Source organism: Pelophylax lessonae, assembly GCF_965119305.1.
Source record: "Pelophylax lessonae genome assembly, chromosome: 8".
Taxonomy (NCBI): domain Eukaryota; kingdom Metazoa; phylum Chordata; class Amphibia; order Anura; family Ranidae; genus Pelophylax; species Pelophylax lessonae.
This window is the reverse complement of record NC_138775.1, coordinates 4897964-4924573: the sequence shown is the minus strand read 5'-3', so window position 1 is coordinate 4924573 and position 26610 is coordinate 4897964. Positions and strand designations below refer to the sequence as shown.

The 26610-nt window shown below is 43.3% G+C and overlaps 1 protein-coding gene across 1 annotated transcript; it reads right to left on the bottom strand.

Moving 5' to 3' along the window:
* Positions 1–14900: 14900 nt before the first annotated feature.
* Positions 14901–15870, bottom strand: LOC309561797 (olfactory receptor 1G1-like; the record flags this gene model as incomplete). The annotated part of the gene is made up of 1 exon (XM_082265828.1): positions 14901–15870. Exon 1 carries the CDS (start codon positions 15840–15842, stop codon positions 14901–14903), a length of 942 nt encoding a protein of 313 aa, XP_082121954.1. The 5' UTR covers positions 15843–15870.
* Positions 15871–26610: the final 10740 nt, after the last annotated feature.

Here is a 26610-nt window from a genome sequence, read left to right as displayed (position 1 = left end):
AATATTATTCTTTTTTCTCTGTGTAAGCTTATACCTATAAAACAATAATAAAATTATGTATCCGAAGATTTAATAATAGGTAACATGTACGGTGTGCCAACACATTATACTCATTTCTTCATGCAGACATTTGTACCAGCCGACGATTTATTCTTATATAGAATGTTGGCATTCCCGTAGGACCGTCTGCTGTGTTGTAGAAACACAAAGCTTTAAGTCTTGTTAAATGTCTCTTAAGATTTAATATATAACACCGTTGTCACTTGAAAGTCCTTTTCTTTTTTATAAATAAGATTACAGTTATTAAAATATCTTCTGATTAGAGAATCTACTGAGATTGTATATTTTATTATCTAGGCTATTAGACAAAGTAACAATAAAACTCTTGAAAGTGAAAACATTCTCTGCTTTCCTTTTAGCTCCCCTTATGTTGCCAGAGAGTTGACTGTTGGTCTGTAGGCAGCCTGTTGGGGAATGTTAGGGTTCCTTAAAAGACCTCAGGCACCACCAGGATGTGGACATTCCCAAAGTCAATATTTGGATTGGAACCTTTGGAGGCTTGAGGTCTACTATGAGGTAACTGGCCATAATGAGTAAAGCACCCGCATGTACCTTAAGTGGCCTTCTGTCCATCAGACCACCTTGGCTTAGAATTTTTTTTACGATGCAGGTTTACTTCATAGGATTTACCAGTTTTATAACCCACTAACCCTAAAGAATAACTCTGCTCTAGGCTCTTTTCCTACTTCAGTTAAGCCAGGAACCACCAACACTAGCTCAGACAAATCCATTCCTTTTTGCTGAGCCAACATGCCTTGGCATATTGTATATGTGTGGTAGTTTCCCTATAAGACTTAAAGGGGAAGCCTTCTCCTTTTATTCTTTGGTAAATGTAGCATAAAGGCATCTCAAATAGTTTTCCCCGTGTAAACATTCTATGACCTTTACATATGCAGTACACAAGGAATAGTGTGCCTCTTATGATAAACTCAGCGTGATTATCAGTGCTATATGGGTGCACATTACCAAAGAACCATGGAAAAATTCATAAATGTTACATAGTTAATCAGGTTAAATAAAACTTCCATGTAGCTCAACCAGTAAAAAAAAAATAAAAAAAAATCATACAATCCCATATACACAATCCTATACCAAGAGTTGATCCAGAGGAAGACGAAAAACTCCAGCAAAGCATGATCCAATTTACTACAGCAGGGGGGGATATTCCTTCCTGATCCTCTGAGAGGCAATCGGATATTCCCTGGATCAACTTTACCTATAAATATTAGTACCCAGTTATATTATCTACACCTAGGAAAGAACCCAGGCCATTTTTAAAGCAATCTACTGAGCTGGCCCAAACCACCTCTGGAGGGAGTCTATTCCACATTTTCTCAGCTCTTACTGTGAAGAAACCTTTCCGTATTTGGAGATTAAATCTCTTTTCCTGCAGATGTAAAGAGTGCCCCCTTGTCCTCTGTGATGAGCTTAAAGTGAATAACTCAACACCAAGTTCACTATATTGACCCCTTATGTATTTATACATGGAGATCATATCCCCCCTTATGTATTTATACATGGAGATCATATCCCCCCTTATGTATTTATACATGGAGATCATATCCTCCCCTTATGTATTTATACATGGTAATCATCTCCCTGTCAGGGATCCACTACTATGTGCAGGCGCACTGGTGCCGCAAACCGGCAAACGCTTATGCGCATGCACGTACGAAGAGGCGCCTTGAATAGCTAGAGTCTACCTTGGAATAGTTCGAGGCTACCTTAGAATAGTTTGATTCTACCAAATTGGCGCCAAATGGCCTATTTAAACACAGCAGTCTCTCCAGGTAATTGCTGTGTTATCTTCAGCTCTTCCTTGTGATCCTGTGTTCCTGTGTACCTGCTGTTCCTGATTATTTGACCCGGCTTCCTTTTGACCTTGCTACTTGCTGCCCACCCTGACCTTTGGTTTGTCTGACTACTTTCTTGGGTTGTTCCTTGTCTGCTTCTCCACTTCTGGACCGGAACCTGCACTCTGCCTGGCTGGGTGATCCTGGGGATCGCGACCTTGTGCTAGCTTGCAGCGTAGTCCATCCCCACCATTAGGGGCTCTGGTGAAAACCAGCTAACACTTAGACTCCGCACCTCAGGTGAACCTGTGTCCTTATCAGAGTACTTACCTTAGTGTCCATGCGGCATCCAGCTCTGCTACCGCTGCCTTTCATCAGGTGATAGTTCTCTCTATTAGTCAGGCTCCACCTGCCATCCTGACACTCCCCTTAGGCCCCTTTCACACATGCGGACATTCATCAGATCAGTCACGTCAAAATGGATGAAATATTCATCCATTTTTCATCAGTGCTCATCAGTTTTTCATCAGTTTTTTTACATCCATTATCAACACAAAAATATGACAATACCATTTGTCAGTTTACATCTATTTTTCGTCCAATCCGTTTTTTTAACGTAAGAAAAAGCTTTGATTAGTTAAAAAAACTGATGATGACGGATGCGGATGTAAACTGTTGTATATGGATGATCATCCATTTACATCCATTTTACCACAGAGTTGCATTGATGTCTGTTTTTCATCCGTCAACCGATGGATGAAAAATAGACAGCTTGCATGAAAGGGGCCCTAATCTCCTCTTCTCAAGAGAGAATAAATTCAGTTCCTCTAATCTCTCCTCATAGCTGAGCTCCTCCATGCCTCTTATCAGTTTGGTTGCCCTTCTCTGCACTTTCTCCAGTTCCCCGATATCCTTTTTGAGAACTGGTGCCCAAAACTGAACTGCATATTCCAGATGAGGTCTTACTAATGATTTGTAATGTGATTGATTCAAAAACAGCCAGTCTTTACTCCAAAAAACAAAAAAACAAATACATTATAAAATCTTGTGAAAATGGAGACACTTCTTCCTACAGAAATTCCACCAAGTAATGAGCCATGTGAGGAAACTGGAAAGTACACCATACGCTTGTGCCCACCACCACCTTCAAGCCTCTCATTGGATGGGCATGATCTCCAATTACAGACATTAACAACGCATAGGAAGCATCAAAACCTCTCTCACAGTCTCCAAATCAGGTAAGTATGATTTAACTAGAGTGTGCCATCCTGCTTGGATGCCGAGTGGACAAAATATATTCCGGATTTATCGGAGGACAATTGGGAGGAAGTGCTCCAAACGTATTTCAAGACGGCGATTTCTGCTAGAGACATGTTGATCCAACTACGTACTTTTCATAGAACATACTATACTCCACATAGATTATTTCTCATGAAACAAAGAAACAGTGCAGAATGTCACAAATGTAGTAACATGACGGGAGACTTGCTTCACATGTTATGGGGTTGTGATAAAATTAGGCCCTTCTGGTCTCAGGTGACCAACTTTGTCTCCACGCACTTCGATCTCCCCAATGTGTGTAACCCTAAATGATGCATATTCGGGATCTTCAAAGACATAGATCTTCACTCTAGTCAGAAACAATTTCTGCGACTCTTGTTGTTCTATGCTAGGAAGACGGTGGTGATGCAATGGATTAATACTGACAGGGTTCCTTTCAATCTTTGGGAAAACTGGGTTAATCAAGTGTTCCCATTATATAAATTAACATTTGAATCCAGAGGATGCCCAGAGAAGTTTAACAAAATATGGGGTGGATGGGTTGATATGATTAATACCTGTGAAACTGATTGGGTCTGATCCCTCATCTTATTGACCCCCCCCCCATGTCTGGGATTCCGGAGGAGTGTGTGAGCATCGGTGGCCTGCCCCTGGTTCCGCATACCGCATTGGTGACTACTCACCATCTTAACCATCTTGTTATTATCTTTTGTCTGATGCAGTGAATTTGGCCTTTACCTCTGTGCGCCATGTTCTTTTTTTTCTGTTCTTTTGCATTTCTTATTGAATTATATCTCAGCACCTGCTCATTACTTGTTACTTGTTACAAGCCTATATTTTCTGCTGTTACATTTGGTAATCTATTTTTGCTGATCTATGTCATTTGTGCTGTGCATTTGTTACTTGCAAAAGTTTAATAAAGTTAAAGTTTAAAAAAAAAAAAAAAGTATGTTTCAACTGTGTCCCAATAAAGAAGAATCACTTAGTAAATTGCCACAGCTCCAAAATAGACTCAGATAGTGTCAGGTCACCTGTGACAACTGCACCCTGTTGGAGGCAGGGGTGCACCGCAAGGTAGTGAACCCAATAGCTGACTGCTGCGGACGGACGTCTTAGGATCGCAGCCCTCTCGTCAGGGGAACAGGAGCAAGACCTACCTTAGAACAGTTTCCCGTAAGAATGTATAGGAAATCCACTGCGCAATGCTGTCCTAACTCCTGACAAGAGAATTTTCTTTGAGGATGCCGTGTGGTACTCAGTGCCCCAAGAGCAAATTTTTCCATAGATCTCAGACAGGTAAGTGGACAATTTGGAGGACTTGCTAGTGAATGGGGGTCTGCATGTAAATTATAATGTTACTAAAGTATGTTTTCCTATCCACAAACATCTTCTTACTTGTAAGTAGGAATGAAATGAGCTGAACATACCTGGGTTCAAATACGAGGAGGTTTGCTAAACTGTCCTGAAGTTCTGATCATTAATCCAAACCCCAATAAAGTCAATGAGAGCTGAATCTTTAAAATCCGTTCTGGCAATTTTCAAGGTGAATAAGCCAAGTGTTTGTCAAACAAATAGCGGACTGGGCACAGCCATGGGAACAAGTACTAATGAAAAAAAAAAATGTAAAAAACAAATTACTGTTCAGCAGGGAGCAGCTATTTTAATAATAAAGTGGAACATTAACAATGTCCAGTTCCTTTAAAAAACATTTTTTGGGGGATGCCCTAAACCTGCCTGTGAGGGAGCCCACCTATAGGGATGATCGAACGGTTCGGGTCGACCATCGGTTCGACCCGAACATTGACTGTTCGAGGTTCGGCCGAATTTAGAACTTTTTGCTGAAAAAGTTCGGAATTCGGCAACCAGAACCAACCAAAATGCAATGGGCCAGGAAATGGGCTTTAAAAGCCTGTGATTGGACCAGAACAATTAGCAAAAGCCAATTGAGGGGGCAGGAGAATGCTAGGAATGTGATTGGAGTGACTAGGGGGTCCCTAGGCCAATCATTAGTGAATACGCCCCCCAGTATATAAGATAGCCCCCGCCAAATTCCCAGCATTGTAATACAGGGACATGGAAGAGAGTGGAAGCAGTTCTGTTAATTTAACTTTAAAAGTGTCATTTAGCATTTATTAGTGTGAGGAAAGGGATATCTAGTGTAGTTAGAGTGCTCCTTTACACTTTAGTTAGATGAAAAAATTTAGTTTCTTTAGGGAAAGTGTTAATTGCCAGGGTGACCGTAGTGTAGTGTAGGGTGAACTGACTGCTATGGCAGGGTGACCAAACCCTTCCATTTCAGGGTGACCGTAATGTAGTGTAGGGTGAACTGACAGTGACTGCTATGGCAGGGTGACCAAACCTTTCCATGTCAGGGTGACCGCCATAGAGAAAAGCTAGTTTCTCTGAAGTCACTTTCGCTGCAGTAATATGGCTTCGCCCCTGTCAGCTTGCTTTTTGGCTGCAGGTGTCTATATGGATTTTTTGAGCACATGTTTGGAGTTAGGCACGACATCTGAAAATGTGTATAGGGGGTATATATACACACCCATGTATGTATATATACACCTAGACATATATAGGTGTGATAGTAGCAGAAATATATGCTTGCGCTAATGAAATCATTTACACTAATATGGCTCCGCTCCTATCACACCTATATATGTCTAAGTGTAAAATACATATAAGTATGTGTGTATATATACACCACTATACACAAGTTCAGATGTTTTGCCTGCCTCCAAAGAACCCAAAAAAATGCCCAAAAAAACGCTAGCGCCAAAAAAAAAAAAAAACGCCCAGGTGTGTTGTTGCAGGCATTTTTTTGGGGTTTTTGGAGGCAGGCAAAACATCTGAACTTGTGTACACACACATACTTATATGTATTTTACACTTAGACATATATAGGTGTTATAGGAGCTGAGCCATATTAGTGTAAATTATTTCATTAGCGCAAGCATAGATTTTTGCTACTATCACACCTATATATGTCTAGGTGTGTATATACATATAAGTATGTGTGTATATATACCCGTATACAGAAGTTCAGATGTTTTGCCTGCCTCCAAAGAACCCAAAAAATGCCCAAAAAAACGCTAGCGGCAAAAAAAAAAAGGCCCAGGTGTGTTGTTGCAGGCATTTTTTTGGGGTTTTTGGAGGCAGGCAAAACATCTGAACTTGTGTATACGGGTATATATACACACATACTTATATGTATATATACACCTAGACATATATAGGTGTGATAGTAGCAGAAATATATGCTTGCGCTAATGAAATCATTTACACTAATATGGCTCCGCTCCTATAACACCTATATATGTCTAAGTGTAAAATACATATAAGTATGTGTGTATATATACCACTATACACAAGTTCAGATGTTTTGCCTGCCTCCAAAAACCCCCAAAAAATGCCTGCAACAACACACCTGGGCGTTTTTTTTTTTGACGCTAGCGTTTTTTTTGGCATTTTTTTGGGTTCTTTGGAGGCAGGCAAAACATCTGAACTTGTGTATAGTGGAATATATATACACACACACTTATATGTATTTTACACTTAGACATATATAGGTGTGATAGGAGCGGAGCCATATTAGTGTAAATGATTTCATTAGCGCAAGCATATATTTCTGCTACTATCACACCTATATATGTCTAGGTGTATATATACATATAAGTATGTGTGTATATATACCCGTATACACAAGTTCAGATGTTTTGCCTGCCTCAAAATACCCCAAAAAAATGCCCAAAAAAACGCTTGCTACTAAACCGGCAAGGTGTGAAAAGCAAGAAGCCACTAACCTGTTTTATAAGTGACCTAATACAAACTATCTTTTTTTTCTGGTTCTGGACATGCTACAGAGCTGAAACTTCACAGGTACACCTTTTAGACCCCCCAGATACTAAATCCAAAGACATTTTATTTATTTTTTTAATTTTTTCAATAATTGGCTCTCTATCAAAAATGACAATTTTTAAGAACTTTTTTTTTTGTGTGATTAATAGTCCCTGGGGCATGACCCAGAATGCTAGGCACTTTTTAGGGGCATTTATTGGGTTTTAGGGCTTCAAAATTGTGTTTTTTGATTACCGAAGTCCGGGTCCCATTGATTTCAATGGGGTTCTGAAATCCGGGCCGAACTTTCGGGAAGTTCAGATGTTCTGGCCGAACCGAACTTTTGAAAAGTTTGATCATCCCTACCCACCTATACAATGTTACAAAGTACAATATGTACTACAACAAAAGGGACATTTACAAAGTAAAAACTACCATTTAAATTGCCAATAAATTACATTTCCCTGCCAGCTTGATTTTCTTTGTAAAAAAATCTCATGGGGGTCTGATATCTATTTTGGGGGACCTCTGGGTGTCCCTATGCTGTTTTTTTTTTTTTTTTTTACAAAGCAAAGAAGCTGGAATCAAAATGCAAATTACTGGCAAATTAGAATAGTTAAATAGTTACTTTTGCTGTAGAACATCCAGCAGCAAGAATGGCAAACAAATGCATGCCAGAAGCCTTATTCTTGATTATGGTCTGTTATAGGTTTTAAGGGGGAACCCCATGCAAAAAAAAAAAAAAAAAACGAAAACCACAGAGTGGGCTCCCTAAAACCCACAGCAGACCCTTCAGATCTACTGTAGTATGGAGTTTAAGGGGATACCCCAAGAAATAAGTGACATGGCGTCTCCCCCACATCCTTACCATACTCTAATTTATGAATGCAATTCTGCTAACTGGGAAAGGCGGTAAGGAGGGTTTTCCCCTTCCCCCTCCTAAACAATACCAGGCCAAACGCCTCATAATGGGGAATCTACTGTGCCAGGGGGGGGGGGGAACTCCCCGGCAAACCACTCTGTCCTCATGTGTATGAGGACAGGGGCCTCTTCCCCACAAATCCAGCTCTGAGTCCCGGTATATATGGAATATGAAGCGTGTTCCCGCATCGCATTTCACACTGTCATATGCGATACGCAGGGGGTGTCAATTAAAAGTTAACGACACCCCAAGTTGAGATCGCACATCGCGGTGCGATCTGCAAGTTCGCACAGAATCCGATCGCACTAGTGTGAACCACCATGCGATCCGATTCTGCTGGGGGAAAAAAAAAGGGTCATGTGCGAGTTTAGTGCGAGTTTAGTGCGAATTCAGCCATACAAACTGTATGGCTGAAATTTTCACCGCCCAGAGATCGCATGTAATTTAGGAGCAGTGCGCTCCGAATTACTGCAATCTCTGTGATCGCACTAATGTGAACCGTGGCTGAAGAAGAGGGGTCACCCTCGAAACACGTCAGGGTCTGTACGTGTGAGATAGATACACCTTTTGATATCATATTTTCTATTCCGCTATTCATTCTACACCCTTGGGGTAAAAACAATTAAATTGCGGGATAGTCTGTATCGGTACGTGTGAGATACACCTTTCCAATTTTTTGGGGCTCATCTTACACCGCCGAGGATTGCAGGGTGCTTCAGTTTGCCTCCTGCCTGTTCCAAACTCCTCCTACTCCTCATCCTGCCTTTAGGGTACAAAAAATAGTAATCAGGGCCTAGTCTGTGTTTGTACGTGTGAGATACACCGTTTTATACATTTTTTTCTATTCCGCTATTCAATCTACACCCTTTTTGAGTGTAAAAAATAAAATTACGGCATAGTCTGTATCGGTACATGTAAGATACACCTTTTTAAATGTGTTTGGCGCATCTCCTTCCACCGCCGAGGATTGCAGGGCGCTTCAGTTTGCCTCCTGTTCCAAACTCCTCCTACTCCTCTTCCTCATCCTGCCTTTAGGGTACAAAAAATTGTAATCGGGGCCTAGTCTGTGTTTGTACGTGTGAGATACACCGTTTTATAAAATTTTTCCTATTCCGCTATTCAATATACACCCTTTTAGAGTATAAAAAATTAAATTACGGCATAGTCTGTATCGGTACGTGTGAGATACAACTTTTAAATTTGTTTGGCGCATCTCCTTCCACCGCCGAGGATTGAAGGGCGCTTCAGTTTGCCTCCTGTTCTGAACTCCTCTTCCTCATCCTCCCTTTAGGGTACAAAAAATTGTAATCGGGGTCTAGTCTGTGTTTGTACGTGTGAGATACACCGTTTTATATCCTTTTTTCTATTCCGCTATTCAATATACACCCTTTTGGGGTGAAAAAAATTACATTTGCGTCATACTTTGCACATTTGACTGTGAGATACACCCGTTGTATTTGTATACTGTTTTTCTATTCCGCTATTTAATAATCACCCTTTTGGGGTAAAAAAAATTAAATTGCGGCATAGTTTGCATATTTGACTGTGAGATACACCCGTGCGATACTGTTGTTGTTTTGTTCCGCTATTCAATAAACACCTTTCTAGGGCAAGATCATAAATTACAGAAATATGAGGAGACCATCAAATAGGGGCCGTGGCCTGGGTCGTGGTGCTGCTGGTAGAGCTCCTGTTGCAAGGAGAGGACGTGGTCGATCTGTGCCAGCTACACGCACAAGTGAAACGCCTTTCTCAAGTGTGAGTAGGTGACAGAACCTGCATCAGTATTTGGTAGGGCATCATGCGCCTCTAGAAGTGATGAGGCCAGAAGATGTACAGGCGATAGTAGATTGGGTTGCTGACAGTGCCTCCAGTTCCTTCACATTGTCTCCCACCCAGTCTACTGCAGAAAGGTCAGAGTTGGCACCTGCAGCCAATGTCCAACCGTCTTTCACCTCACCCCCTTGCAAATCAGGCAAGCAGTCTGAGCCCCAAGTCATGCAGCAGTCTCTTCTTCTTTTTGATGACTCTGTCAGCAGGGTTTCCCAGGGCCATCCACCTAGCCCTGCCCCAGAAGTGGAAGAGATTGAGTGCAGCGATGCCCAACCACTTATTTCTCAAGATGAGTACATGGAAAGACCATCGCAGCATGTCTCCGATGATGACGAAATGCAGGTGCCAACTGCTGCGGCACTCAGAATTGTGGAGACCGACAAGGAGGGCAGGGGTGAAGACTGGGTGGAAGATGATGTGGAGGACGATGAGGTCCTCTACCCCACATGGAATGAAGGTCATGCAGGTGACCTGAGTAGTTTGGAGGAAGAGGCGGTGGTCACACAGAGCCACCAGCACAGCAGAAGAGGGAGCAGGGTGCAGAAGCGGAGCGGCCGTGCCCTAGACACTACGCCTGCTACTACCCAACGCAGCAAGGGACCGAGCGCACCAAAGCCAGCTCAAAGGAGTTCTCTAGCGTGGAAGTTCTTCAGAAAATGTGCTGATGACAGGACACGAGTGGTTTGCACCCTGTGCAATCAGAGCCTGAAGCGAGGCATAAACCTTCTCAACCTGAGCACAACCTGCATGATCAAGCATCTAAGTGCAAAGCACGAGCTGCAGTGGAGTAGACACCTTCAAAACCAAGAAAGGTCTCTGGCTCCTCCTGCTTCCTCTTCTGCTGCAGTCTCGGCCTCTCCATCCACCTCTGTAGTGATACCGGCACCTGCCACCCTGAAAACAGACAATCTGTCAGCAACACCACCACCTGGGTCACCAACCATCTCCACAATGTCCCGTGGAAGCGTTTAGCTTTCCATCTCCCAAACACTTCAGAGGAAGAGGAAGTACCCCCCCTACCCACCCGCGATCCCTGGCCCTGAATGCCAGCATTTCAAAATTCTTGGCCTTTGAAATGCTGTCATTCCGTCTGGTGGAGATGCACAGTTTTAAAAGCCTTATGTCGGTGGCTGTCCCACAGTACGTCGTGCCCAGCCGCCACTACATTTCCAGGCAAGCCATCCCTTCCCTGCACAACCAAGTGGGGGAAAAAATCAGGTGTGCACTGCGCAACGCCATCTGTGGCAAGGTCCACCTAACTACCGATACGTGGACCAGTAAGCACGTCAGGGGCGTTATATCTCCCTAACGGCACACTGAGTAAATGCAGTGGCGGATGGGCCTGAGGCAGATAGCAATTTGGCGCATGTCCTTCCACCACCGAGGATTGCAGGGCGCTTCAGTTTGCCTCCTGTTCCTAACTCCTCCTACTCCGCTTCCTCATCCTCTACCGCCTCCTCATCCAGTCAGCGTAACACCTTCACCACCAACTTCAGCACAGCCAGGGGTAAACGACAGCAGGCAGTTTTAAAACTTGCCTGTTTGGGGGAAAAACCACACACCGCGCAGGAGTTGTGGAGGAGCATGGAACAGCAGACAAATGAGTGGTTGCTGCCAGCGAGCCTCAAGCCAGGCCTGGTGGTGTGCGATAACGGGCGAAATCTCATAGCAGCTCTGGGCCTAGCCGGTTTGACGCACATCCCTTGCCTGGCGCATGTGCTGAATTTGGTGGTGCAGAGGTTCCTTAAAAATTACCCCGATATGTCAGAGCTGCTGCAGAAAGTGCGGGCCGTCTGTGTGCACTTTCAGCGTTCTCACCCTGCTGCTGCTCGCCTGTCAGCGCTGCAGCGTAACTTCGGCCTTCCCGCTCACCGCCTCATATGTGATGTGCCCATAAGGTGGAACTCCACCTTGCACATGCTGGAAAGACTGTGCGAGCAGCAGCAGGCCATAGTGGAGTTTCAGTACGCGTGAGTCACTCTGTGGAACAGCACCACTTCACCACCAATAACTGGGCCTCCATGCGAGACCTGTCTGCCTTGTGGCGCTGTTTTGAGTACTCCACCAACATGGCCAGTGCCGATGACGCCGTTGTCAGCTTAACTATCCCACTTCTATGCCTCCTTCAAAAAACGATTCGGGCGATGATGGAAGAGGATGTGGCACAGGATGGGGAGGAGGAGGATGAAGAGGTAACATTTCCAAGGCTTCCAGGGCAGTCATTCGCAAGTGGCTCCGAGGGTGGGTTCCTGCACCCACAAACGCCAGGGACACAATTGTCCAGCAGGGGCACAGTTCTGGAGGATGAGGAGATGGAGGAGGAGATGGAACCATGTTCACAGCAGGGTGGCACCCAGGCCAGCTCATGGCCATCACTGGTGCGTGGCTGGGGGGATACAGAGGACACGGACGATACACCTCCCACAGAGGACAGCCTTTCGTTGCCTCTGGGCAGCCTGGCACACATGAGCGATTACATGCTGCAGTGTCTCCACAACGACCGCCGAGTTGCCCACATTCTAACTTGTGCTGATTACTGGGTGGCCACGCTGCTGGATCCCCGTTACAAGGACAACGTACCGTCCTTAATTCACTCACTGGAGCGCGATCGCAAGATGCGCGAGTACAAGTGCACGCTGGTAGATGCGATGCTGCTGGCATTCCCACCTGACAGCGGGGCCATAGTGGAAGCACAAGGCCAAGGCAGAGGAGGAGGAGGAAGAGGTCGCCAACGCAACCAGGGCACCGCCAGCACCTCAGAAGGCAGGGTTAGCATGGCCGAAATGTGGAAAAGCTTTGTCAGCACGCCACAACAAACAGCAGCACCAGCAGCTCATATGGAACGTCTTAGCAGGAGGCAGCATTTCACCAACATGGTGGAGCAGTATGTGTGCACACGCCTACATGTAGTGAATGAGGGGTCTGCCCCCTTCAACTTCTGGGTCTCCAAATTGGGCACATGGCCTGAGCTTGCCCTTTACGCCTTGGAGGTGCTGGCGTGCCCTGCAGCCAGTGTATTATCTGAATGTGTATTTAGCACGGCTGGGGGTGTTATAACAGACAAGTGCAGCCGCTTGTCCAGAGACAATGTGGACAAGCTCACGTTCATTAAAATGAACCAGGCATGGATCCCACAGGACTTTTCCGTACCTTGTGCAGAATAGAGATGGATACCGACCTTACCCAGCCATTGTTCTATTTTTGATCTTTCTCACTCTTTTGGGGTGTACCCTCATTTAAAATGACTGAAAAAAAGCAGTCTTGGCTACCTCGTCCTCCTCCACCGCCGCTTCCACCTACACCACCCATAGGTGCGCAGCCTATTGCTTTAGAGTGTGCACCCCAAAGTTTAAATACACATGCATGTGTTTGCCTACATGTATATGGCCCCGATACATTACTCTTCCTGCTGGCAAAGTGAAATAGAAGTGTGTGGCACTTCTCTTATGGCAGAGCAGGTCCGAGGGAGATCTTTCCCATCTCCTCACTGGCAAACAGAGCGATAATGCTAATGTGCCCTAGGTGATTAGGGTGTGCCCAGGCACACCCGGCACACCCTTTGCGCACGCCTATGACACCGCCACATCCACCACCACCTAAACCTCCCTCCTACTCCATATGGGCCGCGTCCTTCACAGATGAAGAACATTGTTTTATTTTTCTGTTTTCTTTTTGTTGTTTTAAGTTATTTCCCTATCCACATTTGTTTGCAGAGCACTCGCCATGCTCTTAACTACGTTTTGCTGCCATTTGCAGCACTCTAGCCCTTTCCATTGGTGTTTTAGAGCCATTTTAGTGCCTGAAAGTTCGGGTCCCCATTGACTTCAATGGGGTTCGGTGTCCGGGTAAAGTTCGGAAAAAGTCCGGGACACGGACCCGGACTTTTTTTTCAAGTTCGGCCGAATCCGCCGAACACGGACATCCAGGTGTCCGCTCAACTCTATCCAGAATTGTTGCTCTTTTTTTATTTATAGTGCAAAAAATAAAAATCGCACAGGTGATCAAATACCACCAAAAGAAAGCTCTATTTGTGGGGGAAAAAAATTGTATTGGGGTACAGCGTCGCACAATCGCGCAATTGTCCGTTAAAGTAACACAGTGCCCAATCGCAAAATATGACCTGGTCATTAATGGGGCAAATCCTTCCGGTCCAGAACTGGTTAAAAGATGGGGGTCACAGATACCGCCTTTTAGGTGAATGAGGAAGGAGTACCTCTACTCATTCACAAAAAAAATGTAAAGAAACAAAAAAAAAAAGAAAAAAATAAGAGTAAAGAAACGAGACTTGGACAAAACAAAGTCCCATGATGTAAACAGAGCGCCCATTACATTGTTAGGCAATGCAGATCTTCAGGAAGGGGGTAAAATCTTCCGGAGCTGAAAGTGGTTAAGATGAAAGATAAAACAGTCAATAATACACTCACATGAAAGGATTAATGTAGGCACATCAAAACATCGATAAACCCCAGGACGTCAGCAGCTATCTGTAGTGAATGACCGCACTCCCGTTGGCCGTCCAGGTGCACTCTGTCTCCTGTGAACCGAGACTCCCGGAGATGGTGGCTTCCGTCACAGGGTCAGAGGCGCATGCGCCCGGTCCAGCCGGCGCCGCGCATACGCCAGAAGACGGGAGGGAGAGCCGTGAAGACCACAACCAGAAGAGCTTCAGAGAGGCTTCAGAGGGAACAGCCCCCCCGACGTCCCATCATAACAGGGGGTTGCTATGACTACGCGTTTTGATGTGCCTACAATAATCCTTTCATGTGAATGTATTATTGATTGTTTTATCTTTCATCTTAATAAAAGGTGTTATGCTAGGGTGGTCATGTGCTCTTTTCTTCTATCCAATTAAAAAAAAATCAGAGCTGGGCATTTATGAAAACTTTGTGACTCTTAAAGGCCTTATAGGTGCATACAAATCTAAAGTAAAGTAAATAAATGTAGAAATTATGGTAAAAAAAAATAAGTTACAGAATTATTTTATGGGTAACCAAAGCACACTAAAACTGCTACATTTGGTCTGTGGGTTACAATGACCCCTGGTCATGCAAGGGTAAGCATAAATATGAGTACCTGACATGTTTATATTTTATGAAAGACATAACGGAAATTTTTAGTCAAATAAAAAGGCCCCCGGAAAATATTAAAAAATGGCAACTTTCACAATGATATTTTCAGAATGATGCCTGGATTAACTTTATGTAATATATAGACCTCATAAGTGCCTCCATGAGATCTTTGTTCCTCAGGCTGTAGATCAGAGGATTCAGCAGAGGGTTAATGAGGGCAGATATGACTGTAAAGAGTTTATTTAAATCGACCATATCATTGGAAGTTGGAACCAAGTAAATAAAAATTAAGGAGCCATAAAAGATGAGGACCACAGTGAGGTGTGATGAGCAGGTGGAGAAGGCTTTCCTTTTTCCAGTCTTGCTACGGATTCTGAGGATGGTAGTGAAAATATAGACATAGGGGAGGAAGGTAAAAACTATGACTCCTAATCCAAGACTACCACCTACTAAGAATATGGCCACGACATTTAGGAAGGGGTCAGTACATGTAATCTGATATAAGTGTGGGAGGTCACAAAAGAAGTTGTGGACGGTAGTTGGACCACAGAAGGACAACCTGAGCAAAAGAAGAGTATGAATCAAAGAGACAGAACATCCTACAACCCAGACCAGAGAGGCCATAAGAGCACAGACCCTCCAAGACATAATTAGTTTGTAATGTAAGGGGTGGCAGATGGCAATGTAGCGGTCGTAGGACATAGCTGAGAGCAACAAAAGTTCTGACCAAGCAAAGGAGAGGTAGAAAAAGATTTGGGCTATACAGGCAGGAATGGATATTGATCGTCTTTTTGTAACCAAATCCAAGAGCATCCTTGGTGCGGTCACTGATGTATAGCACACGTCCAGAAAGGCCAAGTTGGCAAGAAAAAAATACATTGGGTTGTGCAGATGGTAGTCAGTGAGGACCAATAAAAAAATAAGAAGGTTTATAATAACAGTCATCAGATAGATGTGAAGGAAGAACGCAAAAAGTCCATTCATGGTCAGTGGATGGTCTGATAGACTCACAAGAGTGAATGAGGAAATCTCTGTCACATTTCTCATATTAGTTTTTTTTTTTTTTCCCCTTAAGTGTATCACCATAAAGCAGTCATAAAATTATGAATCTGGGGATTTCTTAATAGGAAAACATGTACGTTGTGCCTGCACAATACACTCAGGCTCACAAGAAGACATTTGTATCAGCTAATTACTTATTCTTATATAGAATGTTGGCAGTCCCTCAGGACAGTCTGCTGCGTTGTAAAAACACAAAGCTGAAAGTCTCATTAAAGGTCTCTGAAGGCTTCATTTATAACCCCTTAGGGAGCCACTTCTCTATAATTGAGTACAGTCTTTAAAATTTGAATTTAAAATCCACTGAAAAGTATTTTTAGCATTTTATCACCTCTATTACTTATTGGCAAGTGGATGGAGTGACCTAAAACACAATAAAAAAAAACACTGCATTTCTTTTAGCTTCCATCATTTTGTAGTTACATTATTATAAGGGCTACCATTTTAAAACTTTGTTGGACTGCACAGTTGATAGTCAGCGAGGAAAGCTAAAAAAATGTAACCTTTGGTTGGGTAAAATTGTCCAGGGTCACCACAGTTTGGTAGCCAAATTGGCCAAAATACAGAGAGATACAGGTGACGTTCTTTCTAAAAATCATTAGCGCTTCAACCCTTAGCTTTGGGTGGCTAAAAATTGTCCCATGGCACTGTTGTTTAATGATAATCCCTCCATGATGGAGTGTTATTTGCACGTCAGCTTTCCTCCACAGGGGGTGCTTGATACTAGTTTAAAAACCTGGCAGTAGGAAAAGTAGAAGAGATAAATAGGATGGAGGACCTGGTCCTAACGGCCCAACAAAAATGGGAACAATATTTCAAAACCTGGGATTTGTGATATCTTTTTGTCCTTTCAGCGGAGGGAGTGGCTATACTTGGGGCATAAGTCACCCCCCCCCCACAGGCCCTACTGGATGTGACAGCCCGTCTGCTCCTCCACTGCTCCGGCCCCTCACACCCTCTTCCCCCCCTTTTTTTTTTCTTCTCTCTTGTTTCCTCTCTATCTCCCCCCCCCCACCACCCCTTCTCCCTCTTCTTCCCTTCTCTTCCCTAACCCAAGAGGGTGACGGCATTCCATCGCCCATTATTTTTTGTTCCTTCTTTCTAAGAAATTCCAAAATGACATGAGGCAATGACTGTGCATACATAGTGTGGCATTGCCATTACCTTTTGTTTGATTGTTTGAAGACATTTTGTATTGCCCTGTCTGAATTGTTGTTGTAAGTTATTTTGTGGTTACCACTTCGTGTTTCAATAAAGTTTATATTTGAAAAGAAAAAAAAAAACCTGGCTGCATCACGCTGAAAATTGTTATGTGGTGTTAAGTAACAGACCACGCCTAAAATCTTTTGTACCATGAGGTTGCGATCAACCCTATATTGCTGCGCATAAATAAAGAGTGGCGGTGGCGTGTGTCTCGTGCCCCTGATGACATCATGTATGATGAAATGCGTTGGGTGGAGCCATAACACACTCCACTGCACATGTACGAACCAGCCATGGCCATTTTTTTTTTCTGTCACACAGACTATGTACAAACCCGATTCCAAAAAAGTTGGGACACTGTGCAAATTGTGAGTAAAAAAGGAATGGACTAATTTACAAATCTCATAAACTTATATTTTATTTACAAAATAATATAGATAACATATCAAATGTTGAGACATTTTGAAATGTCAGCCAAATATTGGCTCATTTTGGATTCCATGAGAGCTGCGCATTCCATAAAAGTTGGGACAGGTAGCAATAAGAGGCCAGAAAAGTTAAATGTACATATAAGGAACAGCTGGAGGACCAATTTGCAACTTATTAGGTTAACTGGCAACATAATTTGGTATAAAAAGAGCCTCTCAGAGTGGCAGTGTCTCTCAGAAGTCAGGATGGGCCGAGGATCACCAATTCCCCCAATGCTGCAGCGAAAAATAGTGGAGCAATATCAGAAAGGAGTTTCTCAGAGAAAAATTGCAAAGAGTTTGAAGTTCTCATCATCTACAGTGCATAATATCATCCAAAGATTCAGAGAATCTGGAACAATCTCTGTGTGTAAGGGTCAAGGCCAGAACACCATACTGGATGGCGGTGATCTTCGGGCCCTTAGACGGCACTGCATCACATAAAGGAATACTACTGTAATGGAAATCACAGCATGGGCTCAGGAATACTTCCAGAAAACATTGTCGGTGAACACAATCCACTGTGCCATTCGCCGTTGCCGGCTAAAACTCTATAGGCCAAAAAAAAAGCCAAATCTAAACATGATTCAGAAGCGCAGGAGTTTTCTCTGGGCCAAGGCTCATATATAATGGACTGTGGCAAAGTGGAAAACTGTTCTATGGTCAGACGAATCAAAATTTGAAGTTCTTTTTGGAAAACCGGGAAGCCATGTCATCCGGACTAAAGAGGACAAGGACAACCCAAGTTGTTCTCAGCGCTCAGTTCAGAAGCCGGCATCTCTGATGGTATGGGGTTACATGAGTGCGTGTGGCATGGGCAGCTTACACATCTGGAAAGGCACCATCAATGCTGAAAGGTATATGCAAGTTCTAGAACAACATATGCTCCCATCCAGACGTCATCTCTTTCAGGGAAGACTTTGCATTTTCCAACATGACAATGGCAGACCACATACTGCATCAATTACAACATCATGGCTGCGTAGAAGAAGGATCCGGGTACTGACATGGCCAGCCTGCAGTCCAGACCTTTCACCCATAGAAAACATTTGGCGCATCATAAAGAGGAAGATGCGACAAAGAAGACCTAAGACAGTTGAGTAACTAGAAGCCTGAATTAGACAAGAATGGGACAACATTCCTATTCCTAAACTTCAGCAACTTCTCCTCAGTCCCCAGACGTTTGCAGACTGTTATAAAAAGAAGAGGGGAGGCCACACAGTGGTAAACATGGCCTTGTCCCAACTTTTTTAAAATGTGTTGATGCCATGAAATTTAAAATCAACTTATTTTTCCCTTAAAATGATACATTTTCTCAGTTTAAACATTTGATGTCATCTATGTTGTATTCTGAATAAAATATTGAAATTTGAAACTTCCACATCATTGCATTCTGTTTCTATTCACAATTTGTACAGTGTCCCAACTTTTTTGGAATAGGGTTTGTATGTGATGAGTAGTGTATGTTGGTCACCTATCCATTGTAACTGCATATACTTTATTTAAACGACTCACTTTACTGAGTTACACTATGGCGATTGTCTGTTTTTTTCCTCTATCATACCTATCTTACATTGAGCTTGATTGCCTATTGATCTGTGGGGGTATAGTTGAGCAGTTTTCCAGGCAAGAGCTGGAGAGAAGCAGAATGTCTTTTGGACTTTTTGAGTGCTATCTGACCAATATTCATTGATGGCCATCTAACTCTGGTAAGCCCCCATCTTTCAAACACTGAGGTGGTGTGCCGTCTTACTACACTGAACAAAATTATAAACACAACACTTTTGTTTTGCCCCCATTTTTCATGAGCTGAACTCAAAGATCTCAGACTTTTTCTATGTACACAAAAGGCCGATTTCTCTCAAATATTCTTCACAAATCTGTGTAAATCTGTGTTAGTGATCACTTCTCCTTTGCCGAGATAATCCATCCACCTCACAGGTGTGGCGTATCAAGATGCTGATTGGACAGCATCATTATTGCAAAGGGGTGTGCCTAAAGTGGGGTACACACTAGTAGAAAATCTGCCGAAAATTCCCGCCCGTGGTGAAATCGTCAGATTTTCGGGCTAGTCTGTATACAACTTTCAGCAGCCGATCCCGACATTTTCAACGAAAAAGGGACAAACACCAAAAATTTTTATCGTCCGTCCCCAGACAACCAATTTTCGTTTAATGTGTATGCAGTACGTCCGTGAAAAATCGGATATGAAAGGCCGCGCATGATCTGAAGTTGCTGACGACCCAGAAGTCTGGGAACAAATGTCCCCAGCGTGAGGCATCTGTGTCGGCCGTGTCCCGTGGACACAGCCGATCTCAGATCGTGGTAAATGGCCAATCACAGCGGCCATTTACCACGTGATCGGCCCATGCAATGAGAGATGATCTCATATGTAAACATATGAGATCATCTCTCATTGCCAGCGCTCCTTCCTCACACAGAGACTGCAGAGGAAGGAGGAGAGCCGATCAGCCGCCGGGGACACAAAGGAATGTAATCAGGGCACTGATCACCAGTGCCCTGATTACACAAGGTAAAAAACATACACAAAGTGCCCACCATCAGTGCCCACAGTGCCCGCCATCAGTGCCCACAATCAGTGCCCATAGTGCTGCCAGTCAGTGCCCATCAGTGCCTGCTCATCTAGGCACTGATGAGCACTGACTGGCAGCACTATGGGCACTGAGTGTGGGCACTGATGATGCTGCCCATCAGTGCTCATCAGTGCCGCCCATCAGTGCTCATCAGTGCCACCCGTCAGTGTCCACCAGTGCCATCTGCCAGTGCCCATCAGTGCCGCCTATCAGTGCCCATCAGTGCCGCCCGTCAGTGAAGCCTCTCAGTGCCTAGCAGTGCCACCTCTCAGTGCCCAGCAGTGCCACCTCTCAGTGCCCAGCAGTGCCGCCTATCAGTGCTCATCAGTGCCGCCTATCAGTGCTCATCAGTGTGGCATATTAGTACCTCCTCATCAGTGCCCATAAGTGCCACCTCATCAGTGCAGCCTATCAGTGCCCATCAGTGCTGCCTCATCAGCGCACATCAGTGAAGGAGAAAAATTTATTTATTTTCAAAATTTACTCGCAGAAAGTAAGAAAAACTTTTTTTTTTCAAAATTTTCTGTCTTTTTTCTTTTTTTTTGTAAAAAATAAAAAACCCAGAGGTGATTAAATACCACCAAAAGAAAGCTCTATTTGTGTGAAAAATATGATAAAAATGTCATATGGGTACAGTGTAGCATGACCGCGCAATTGTCATTCAAAGTGTGAGAGCGCTGAAAGCTAAAAATTGGTCTGGATGGGAAGGGGGTTTAAGAGCACAGAAGGCAAGTGGTTAAACGCTGAGAGGCTGCTGGGATTTATCTCTGTTCTCCTTTTTATACACATAAAGAAAGATCATTTTGATTCATATCCAGGCACTTTGTGGGGACATTTGGTTTATTATTCACATGCTTATACTGTATGTCTTGCACAAATTCATCATAGTAGTCTTTTTTATTTTATTTTGATTGTTTTTATGTACAGTATATATTTGGATTTCTTTAGCGCTACACTGTTCCTTATAAAGAAGGATTATTCACTTCGGCCTTGAGTAGATTACTGAGAGCTCAATAAAATCACCATCAAGAAACACTAACAGCTCCCTTTAGTCCCCAGGCTTTTTTAGAGGTTCCAAACGGCCTGGATCTTAAATAAACTAGACTTATAGGGTGCTCACAATCTAGTTCATGTTAAAGAAGGGGATGAATGGAAGACATTGGAAGACAATGGAAGCATTTCGGACACAATTCAGACCCAAGTCTTAGACTTGTAAATAAATAACCTCTGTAAGTCTTTATTGTTCAACTACTTACAGCAAGAAGGTCAAAAGACATGCATATCATTTCAGGGGCCACACATTCTCCCTTTCTTTAGAGCTGGAGGAAACATTTTCAACAGCACACATAAAAAAATTACAATAAAGCACATCATTGTTGGGTGTTTTGTTGAAATCTTCCTCTGGCCTTAACCACTTCCTTACCGGGCCATAGTAATATGACGCCGGCAGGAAGTCTCCCTCGATCCGGGAGGACGTCATATGACGTCTGGCCGGATCCGCTGATCTCCAGCCCCCCCGGGGGCACGCAGTGGGGCGATCAGGGATGCGGCGTGTCCGTCGGGACACAGCCCATCCCCGATCGATGTAAAGAGCCATTAAAAAAAAAATGGCTCTTTACCATGTGACTGGCTGTGTCCAATCACAGCCGGCCACATGCAGTTCCCTCGTTCACGCCGCTCGCGTGCGCCCCCCCGGGGTGCGCAGAGCGGCGATCGGGGATGGAGAGTGTCACTCATACACAGTCCATCCCTGATCAGGGTAAAGAAATTGGCTCTTTACCACGTGACTGGCTGTGTCCAATCACAGCCGGTCACAAAATGTCAACAAAGACAACGGTAACTAGCTGTTACCGTGTTCTCGTCCTCACACACTTGGGTATTCTAATGACAGGTACTCAAAGTGCCCGAGTACCTGTCATCAGAGTACTCAAGTACCTGAGATTCGAGTACCCAAGTACCTGATCATCAGAGTACTCGACTACCTGTCACCAGCCCATCAGGTACTCTGATGACAGGTACTCGGGTATTCTGATGGGCTGGTGACAGGTAGTCGGGTACTCTGATGATCAGGTACTTGGGTACTCTAATGACAGGTACTTGAGTACTCTGATGACAGGTACTCGGGCACTTTGAGTACCTGTCATTAGAATACCCAAGTACCTGTCATCAGAGTACCTGAGTACCTGTCATCAGAGTACCTGAGTACCTGTCATCGGAGTACCTGAGAACCTGTCATCGGAGTACCCGAGTACCTGTCATCAGAGTACCCGAGTACCTGTCATCGGAGTACCTGAGAACCTGTCATCGGAGTACCCGACTAACTGTCATCAGAGTACCCGAGTATCTGTCATCAGAGTACCCGAGTATCTGTCATCAGAGTACCCGAGAACATGTCATCAGCGTACCCAAGTACCTGTCACCAGCCCATCAGAGTACCCGGGTACCTGTCATCAGAGTACCCGAGTACCTGTCTCCAGCCCTTCAGAGTACCTATCTGCAGCCCATAAGAATACCTGAGTGCCTGTCTCTAGCCCATCAGGATATCTGAGTACCTATCTGCAGCCCAATAGAGTACCCAAATACCTCTCTGCAGCCCATCATAGTACCCGAGTACCTCTTTGTAGCCCATCAGAGTACCCGAGTACCTGTCTCCAGCCCAGGGTACCCAAGTACCTGTCTCCAGCCCAGAATACCTGAGTACCTGTCTACAGCCCAGAGTACTCGAGTACCTATCTACAGCCCATTAGATTACCAGAGTACCTGTCTCTAGCCCATCTGAATACCCAAGTACCTCTCTGAAGCTCATCAGAGTATCCGAGTACCTTTCTGAAGCCGATCAGTGTACCTGAGTACCTATCTGCAGCCCATCAGAGTACCTGAGTACCTATCTGCAGCCCATGCCTCCTAGAGTATGTTTTGGGGTGTTTGCTTTCCAAAATGGGGTCATTTTGTGGGGGTGTTCCAGGGCCTTCAAAACTGTGATAGGTTGTAATGAAATTATATGTGTAGTTTATGCTCCTAGAACACCTGAAGGTGCTCCTTGCATGTTGGGCCTCTGTATGTGGCTATGCTGTGACAAAGTCCCACATATGTGGTATTGCCATACTCAGGAGAAGTTGCAGAATGTATTTTGGGTTGTAATTTTTGCTATGTATGTGCTATGTGGTAGAAATAACCTATAAATTGAAAACTTTGTGTAAAAAAAAAAAAAAAAATTGTTTTCATTTTCTTTCATCATTTTCCAAAAACTTGTGGAAAAAAATGACATGTTCAAAAGACTCATTATGCCTCATAGAATATACGTTGGGGTGTTTGCTTTCCAAAATGGGGTCATTTTGTGGGTAATTCCATTGTCCTGGTGCTCCAGGGCCTTCAAAAGTGTGATAGGTCGTTAGGAAATTATATGTGTAATTTATGCTCCTAGAACACCTGACAGGCCTCTGTATGTGGCCAGGCTGTATAGAAGTCTCACACATGTGGTATTGCCATACTCAGGAGAAGTAGCTGAATGTATTTTGGGGTGTAATTGCAAGTATGCATATACTGTGTGTGAGAAATAACTTGTTATTATGACAATTTTGTGTAAAAAAAAAAAAAAAATGTATTTCTTAATTTTCCCAAGAATTCTAGGAAAAAATCACAACTTCAAAAAACTCACCATGCCTCTTACTAAATACCCTGGAATGTCTACTTTCCAAAAAGGGGTCAATTGTGGGGTATTTGTACTGTCTTGACATTTCAGGGCCTCAAGAAATGAGATTGGCCGTCGGTACATCCGGTGTGATCAATTTTCAATGATTGGCACCATAGCTTGTAAACTCTATAACTTTCACACAAACTAAATAATAACCATTAATTTAGTTTATTTTTACCAAAGATATGTAGTAGTATAAATTTTGGCCCAAATTTATGAAAAAAATGACTTATTTGCAAAATTTTATAATAGAAACTAAAACAAAATGTTTTTTTTTTCCAAAATTTTCACTCTTTTTTCACTTATATCACAAAAAATAAAAAACCCAGTGGTGATTGAATACTACCAAAAGAAAGCTCTATTTGTGTGAAAAAAAATGATAAAAAATTTGATTGGGTACAGAGTTGTATGACTGAGTAATTATCATTCAAAGTGTGAGAGTGCTGAAAGCTGAAAATTGGTCTGGGCAGGAAGGGGGTGTAACTGCTCTGTATGGAAGGGGTTAATGAAAGGGGATTATGCGACCCCTGCAATGCATTGTACATCTTTTGCCCTGCCTGTTGTAACCAGTAGTTTCTGAACAACTGGAGGGCCATAGTTTGAAGAGTTAAACAATAAAGACTTTGGACTAGTGAGGATTTTTCATTTGACACTCTCTTGATCTATTACCACTTCTGGACCGGAGGGATTTGCCCCCTTAATGACCAGGCTATTTTTTTGCGATTCGTCACTACGTTACTTTAACGGACAATTGCACGGTCGTGCGGCGCTGTACCCAAATAAAATTGATGTCCTTTTTTTCCCCCACAAACAGAGCTTTCTTTTGGTGATCTATTTGATCACCTGTGCAATTTTTTTTTTGCGCTATAAACAAAAAAAATGCAACAATTCAGAAAAAAACCCAATATTTTTAACATTTAAGGCCAATTTGTTTTCTGCTACATATTTCTGGTAACAAAAACTGCAATAAGCGTATTTTGATTAGTTTGCGCAAAAGTTATCACGTCTACTAACTACGGGAAAGATTTATGTCATTTTTATTTATTTTTTTTACTAGTAATGGCGGCGATCTGCAATTTTTTGTGGGACTGCGACATTGCGGCGGACAGATCGGACCCCTAACTGAAATTTTTTACACTTTTGGGGGGACCAGTGACATTATTACAGTAATCAGTGCTAAAAATATGCACTGTCACTGTAATAATGACACTGGCAGGGAAGGGGTTAGCATTGTGGGTGATCAAGGGGTTAAATGTGAGCCTAGGGGAGTGATTCTAACTGTATGGGGGGCGTGGCTTGTGAAATGATCATAGAGACATGTGTTCCTATATAGAAGGATCACAGGCGCACTGTGATCATTCCAGAGAGAATGGTCAGCTGTGTTTACAACAGCTGACCGTTTTTCTCTCTCAGCGGGGAGCGATCGCGGGTGTCAGGCTGCAATCGGAGCCACCTGCCATGTGTATCGAGTCCCCGCTAACGAGCAGCTAGGGGCTAGGCGGGGCGTGCTCGCCCCCTAGCTGCAGGCGCACGACCGACGTAGACCTACGTTGGTTCGCACAGGAGGGCCAGCCTGCTGCAGTAAATCGGCGGCAGTCGGTCCGGAAGTAGTAAAACTTGTGTTGCACCCTTTTAGATAGATGCTAGGTTTAGATAGATAGATGTAGTGTGGCTCACTGTGTTTTGTGAGGCTGTGTTTTTGATAGGTAAATTGAGTTGCCTTACTGTGGTCAGAGAGGCTGTAATTAGTTTAGTAAGGTAAATTTAGTTGCTCACTATATTCAGTGCAGCTGCATTCTATTGGCCAGGTCTGCTCAGTGTGTTCAGCTGCTGCTAGTCTGATAACTTCCTCTGCCTCTAGAGAAGTTTCTGGATGATAGGTGTGGCATTATGCAGATGGCAGCACCAATATTGATTCCCAGGATAACTGTATTGCCAATGCTTCATTTTTTGTTGCAGCCTTTACATACAGACAAATGTTTTTATCTTCTTTTACAGTATGTGAGCGCAGTTAATGTTTCAAAAAAAAAAATAATAATTTTGTTATTGAGTTTTACACTATAAGTATTTATATTTGATTTGCCCCCTGACATCGTAAGTGGAACCGTGATGTGGAGAGACCTGAGACTGCCATAACCACACTTGTATAAAGTACTCAAAACCCATACTTGAGTAAAAGTACAAGTGCTCGATCAAAAAGTGACTTGAGTAGAAGTATTAAAGTATTCAACATTTTTTGTACTTAAGTATTGCAAGTAGTTTTTTTTTTTTAAATTTTGCTACTCAAGTACTGAAAGTAAAAGTACAAGTACTGTGTTATGTAGTTATTAAAGAAAGAAGTCAAAAGTTTGAACATCATATTGTTTTTTATTATTTCAAATGATTAACCTAAAGGACAATCACAATTCCTTTGGCTGTAACTTTTTGTAAACAAAAACAGATAAAGTATGTCCCTCCCTTCCCCTTTAAAGCATCCCTCCTTCTCTTCCCTGCATGTTTTTTTTTTCCCCACAGCTTATTGGTGCGCAAAATCATATATAAACCAATGTGATATACAACAATATATTCCAATAATGAAAAAAAAGGAAGAGTGTATGAAATCAAAGTCAATAAAAAGTCCATATATATAATGCCATAATACCATATATATGTGACAAAACAAGATGAATATATTTTCAAAGGTGCAGGAATCAAACAGGTGATATTCCAAATAATAGGTGCAGACTCCTCCCACCACCTTGTGGATTTCCCCCTTACCCGGCGGATGAAGGGAAGTGCAAAATAATATCCAAATAGAC